The sequence below is a fragment of the Vanessa cardui genome, chromosome 11 (assembly GCF_905220365.1).
Source record: "Vanessa cardui chromosome 11, ilVanCard2.1, whole genome shotgun sequence".
Classification (NCBI taxonomy): Eukaryota; Metazoa; Arthropoda; class Insecta; order Lepidoptera; family Nymphalidae; genus Vanessa; species Vanessa cardui.
Genome location: NC_061133.1, coordinates 7,775,007 through 7,780,666, shown reverse-complemented (window position 1 = coordinate 7,780,666; position 5,660 = coordinate 7,775,007). Strand labels below are relative to the sequence as shown.

General features: G+C 28.5%; 1 protein-coding gene across 1 annotated transcript; it reads right to left on the bottom strand.

Annotated features, from left to right (window-relative positions):
* Positions 1-439: 439 nt before the first annotated feature.
* LOC124533503 (TAR DNA-binding protein 43-like) lies at positions 440-4,873 on the bottom strand. Its single transcript, XM_047108837.1, has one exon. It carries the CDS (start codon positions 4,697-4,699, stop codon positions 3,464-3,466), a length of 1,236 nt encoding a protein of 411 aa, XP_046964793.1. The 5' UTR covers positions 4,700-4,873; the 3' UTR covers positions 440-3,463.
* Between the last annotated feature and the right edge of the window lie 787 nt (positions 4,874-5,660).

Here is a 5,660-nt window from a genome sequence, read left to right as displayed (position 1 = left end):
CGCGTAGGAAAACATTCAGGCCTCATCCTCACCAAGCTTCAATAAGAGAAATAGATAGAAACCTCTAACTCATTTTTTCTCTAAATCGTTACTAGCTCTTATACAACTATATACTTATATTACGTGATGGCTTATTATGTTAATTATTTTTAAATAAGTAATATAAATGAATTTCATTTTCAGTTCCATAATAAGTATCATTAAAATCTATTAAAATAATTTACTGTCTGTAATTTAGTTCAGATGTTGAGTTATTGAAATAAAAAACGTCGAGTGACTAGAAAATGAAAAAGTACTCACTAAATATAATAGCGAAATGTATATTATTTTTAATAAAAAATTACACAGGCTAAAATTCCTAATCTTTTTAGACGAATAGGACGGGAAGCTGGTTTATATATATAGAGATAATTTCTAGCGAAATCATGCCATACCATGCTATTGTGTTTTAAGTACTTTATTAAATCAACGCAGACACAAAAACAAATTCAATAGAATCAATGAAACTGGTGGAGACAAAGTTCAAAGTAAAAGCTAAAAAAAGGAAGCAGCGATGCTTATATTAACACATACATATAGAATATAAATTAATTAAATATATGATCAAATTTAAGTATATAAATGTTACTACAGTTTGTAATAGATAGAAGACTTACTAAACTAATGAAATCGAAAGTACAATAATTATACATATACAAAAAAAAAACAAATATTTAATAAAAGTAAACAAATATTTCATGTACAATAAATACAACATAAAAAAGCAGTTGCTTTTTTTTTTCTTTTCCTTTCGTAACAAATAAACATAATATATTAAATACGTACATTACACTCCAAAACAGACATTGGCTATTGACATCAATAGGTCCTTTACTTGAAGATATATTACATTAAAAAAAATTATGAATATTGAACGTATTTTACCCATGTCTGAAGATTAATTATCAAAAATGCGATTTCTTTTTTATAAAAAGTCGGTATTTTGGTAGTTGCTTTTATAATTACAGAACTTTTAATTTGCTTACGTTGTTGGTATTAACTTTATTGTATTTAATTTAAAAAAAAAATTGAATGCTTTTTCTTTTATTCAATTCAGATAAATTTTATTTAGAATTGATTTAATGTAATCAATCATAAGCCGAATGCTTTTGATAAATTATATTATATTTATTGACTATAAAATAAAACAAAAAAATATTTGCTATCGACTTTTAGCACCGTGTTTGTTTGATCCTATTGAAGTCAGTGGGATTTTAATTATAATGATATAATGTAAATCATGACTAAGCACACACTTGAAAATGGGTGATCCACGTTTAAAAAACATGTATGTGATAGCACTGTAGCATCAGATTATTTAATGGCAATTATTTACATAGAGTACACATTGCACTTTATGAATTGAACTTAAGATGTAAAATTATTGTTTTATATGTTAATATTGGTCAGTGCCAATATATACATTCGATTTGTCATACAATTTCATCTTTTTATTCTATTCTATATGTAATCAAATTGACATTTTAGCTTATAAAATTATATTTTTTCCAGGTTATATTCATCAAACATTAAAATCTATTCATATAACAGGCACTAATAAGAACCATATTTGGTCAATTTTAAATAAGTTAATAAAACAAATTCTCTTTAAATAAAAATTAAAAAAAAAAAACAAATTAATCAAAGAATTATAAATTTAAAAAAAAAAACAAAGCAAAATTATACAATTTGAAGTATAAATATATTGTTATGGTGAATAGGTACCCATAAATAATGTTGGTTTAGTGTTTTATTTAATTATAACTTATCAATACAATATATGTATAGATAACTCTTTTTTTACTTAATACAAGTAAAATGGATAAAAAAAAACAAGACAAATAAACAATTTTTTTAAAAACTACAAATAAATCCACTGACTTAAGTAATAGACATTTTAAATTTCAAGTGCAGGAATAGTTTAATTAAGTGATAAGTCTAATTAAATAGTCAATGTCAATCAACCCGGTCAAAATGTTTTAATATAGTCAAACAGTGTCATTTCACATTATCTGATGTAATAGTAATTGTAACACTACATTTTCATCTATAACATTTTACTACTGTAAACAATATACAATCAAAGTTTAAATAAACCTTTTATATATTTATACACTTTACATCACTTTTAAAGACCAATCATTTTTATTTAACGGTTCATTTTTTTACTTGTGTTTTTATATTTTCACCAAGTTGTAAATATATATTTGTAATGTTATAATCTATTTCTTTTATATAATTTATGGAAAATTATTTACAGTCTTAAAATTTGTACCAACATCATTTCAATCTTCTCTACAATTATTTTCACTTTTTCGTACTGCCAGTGGATTCAGTATATCTACAGCTAGGTACCCATTCTTTGAACAATTCCACATTGCTAAGTCACAAAAATATCTAGCCATTTATTTAGTCAAAAATAGACATTTACCCTCAATTTGCACATATCCTGAGGAAACACACATAATAAATTTATAATAATCAACATTATTTGATAAACAATGATAACAATCAATAGAGCTCTATCATTTACTATACAAGTATGAACCTTCAACAGTCTGTTGTAAAAACATATATCTATTAATGTACAAAGCACAGTACACTTAATCTATGATAGGTACAACTTATTTTTGGGATATATAAAATGTTGGGTAAGAAAATATGACAACACCAATGTATGTATAATATGTAGAATAAAACAAGCTCATATACCTTTGTATAAATTGTTAAATATTTTGAATATGCGACTCAAAATAACATACAAAATATAGCAACATATTTTTTAAGAGATAATTTTAATATTATGGTTTTAACAAAACTGTCCCAAATACCAAACTTTAGTTAATCATATCCAAAAGCCATGAAAGTGCCAAATAAAAGTCAGATGATTTGAATAACAGGACAGGAATGAACCAGAACCCAGCAACTAAAAATATATTAAACAACAATAATAAGAAAAATTAAAACTTATAATATATAACTTATAATCACTCTATTTCTTTGCTATACCACATGAAGAAATTTTAATATTTTCTTTTCTTTAAATTCTAAATGAAGTTCCACTCAAATTAAATATTTTTAAAACATTCTATTGTTGCAAATTTTTAGTTAGTGGGTTAAAAAGTTAAGTGTAAAATTTCTTGAAATTAAAAAGCACACAAACGATTACCTAATAATTGCAAAATAAAGACACTACCTACGGATTTCAATGTTTCCAACGCTTTACCTATGCAGTTTTAACAGTTACAGTATCAAGAAAACAACAAAACACAAGCAATTCCATAATAAATTAATAACATCATTAGCAAACCACTCTTCACCAACAGAACAACCCATTTGCTTTGTAGATAATGACAAATAATAATTATCTAATTCTTGCTACAATCACAGAGATTATTGTGAGCTTATCAAATCAGACACTGGATCAAACGGAGTGGCCTTGGGATTGATGTCTTTGTCCCCACTGACTAGAAGGTCCCTGTGCAGAATTACCTTGTTGCATCCACGACAGAAAGTTAGGAGGAGCAGGTGGAGCTGAAGATGCTGGTCCTGCGAAGGCACCTTGTTCTGAACCTCCAGATGGTATATTGTTAATCAAACCCCAACCAGCTGCTTGATTCAATGCGGCTGCTACTAGTGCCTGATTTACTGGTAAACCACCCATGCCAAGTGGCATACTGCCTCCTTGCCCTTGACCTCCGCCTCCAGCTACTGCAGTCTGACCATGTTGTCCAGATAGGCCTAAAGCTTGCATGTTTACCATGTCCATATTACGGCTACTCCAAGAGTTGTTATTCGATGCATTATGTGGATGTCCTTCTTCATAATTTCTGCTTGGTAAGTTTCGTTGATTTGATCCACTCTTATTTTGTTTAGGTGATGCATTTGACACATTAACAGACACTCCTTTTATAATGTGGTCTTGACCACAAAGACTTTGTGCGACTTCAGGATCCAAAAAAGTTATGAAACTGAATGCTCTAAAGGGCTTTGGAATAAAAACATCGGTAACTTCACCAAACTGTGAGAAATATTCTCTCAAATCATTGGCTGTTAGGTCTTCAGTGCAACGTCCAACAAAAACTTTGCAAGGCATTGATGTTACTGAACCCTCTTTGGAATTGGGTATCCGTACATCACACCAGCGCCCATCAATCATATGTCTCTGAGCTAATACTCTCATTTGCGATGTGTAAGATGAAAAACGTATAAACGCAAAACCTTTTGACATGCCAGTTTTAGGGTCGCGCTTTAATTGTGCCATTAAAACTTCGCCAAATTTCTCAAAGTACTCACGTACAGTTTGCTCAGTTGCTTTCCATGGCAAGCCCAAAACTATTAAATCAGAGCAAAGATTGTCATTTCGTTTACTTTTGATTGAGGAAGTTTCTGAACTTTCACCCGATTTTCGCTTATTTTCCTTCGGAAAGCTACAGATGTACAAGTAATTACCCCAACCTTCTGGAGGAGGGTACAATCTGCCATCTCTTAACCTGATACCTCTAAATGTTTTAGTCTCAGGATGTCGATACTTAAGACCACAACATCCAGGAAATTGCGCAGACACTGTTGTTAACATCAACGTTCCATCTTCTTCGATTGGAAGTTCTATGGGTTCTTCATTTTCATCTTCGGCCACGGGCAAGTACTCGAAGGACATTATTTCTTAATCATGAACTATATTAAATAATATTAGATAAAAACAAACACAGCTAATTCACTTATATTTTAAATCTGTACAACTTATATTTCATATAAATATAAAATACGTCAGCTACGGGTTAGGAACCCATTGCAATTTGATGGTTGACAACATAGTTTAATCAGTAAGTTTTGATCTTTCATCACATTTTATCCTCTATAATATCACATGAATTAAAGTATCAAAAGGAATTAGTCGCACTATATCATGAAACTAGACAACTTTCTAAAAGTGACATTTATTTTCGAATGTTACCGTTCGATTCATCATAAGAATTACATAATAATGCAAATAAAATTGCATTCTTAGTTTATCTGACAATGGGAATAACTGCAAATGAAATATAAAATAGATACTTTGAGAGTTATCCCTATGACTTTTTTATTTATATTTTTTAATATTATTTACAAATTAAAACTTAAACAGAGAGAAATATAACGTATAATGTTATAATAAACATTATGAATACCGGGGTTTAAAATGGTTCGGATAAGAGTTTGGTATTTGATGTGTAGACAAAGTTTGCCCAATTTTTTGCTTATAATTTAAATATTGAGGCATTTGCCTTTCTAATAAATCCGTTAAATACATTTTGATCAGATTTCATTAAATATAAAGCTATGCTGACCATATGAGTATATTCAATAAATAAAAGCTCATTACCTTCAATTAAAACCTTGCTTATATACTTTTATTTTTATATTATTTTAATTATGGTCTACAGAAGGCAGAAAGTATTTCTAACTTATTTATAAAGCTTATTTTACACATAATTATTTTATCTTTATATTTCAGCCTTTGTAATTTTTATTAAAAAAAATAATAAATACATAAAAAGTGAATCTGAAAGAGAAGCGACAGGGTAGGTATGTATAATATTATGTCTTTAGGGGTAAATTATATTAACAGTTGACAACTT

Coding starts and splice junctions, on each gene's coding strand:
- LOC124533503 (XM_047108837.1), bottom strand. CDS start 4,699: ATGTCCTTCGAGTACTTGCCCGTGGCCGAAGATGAAAATGAAGAACCC.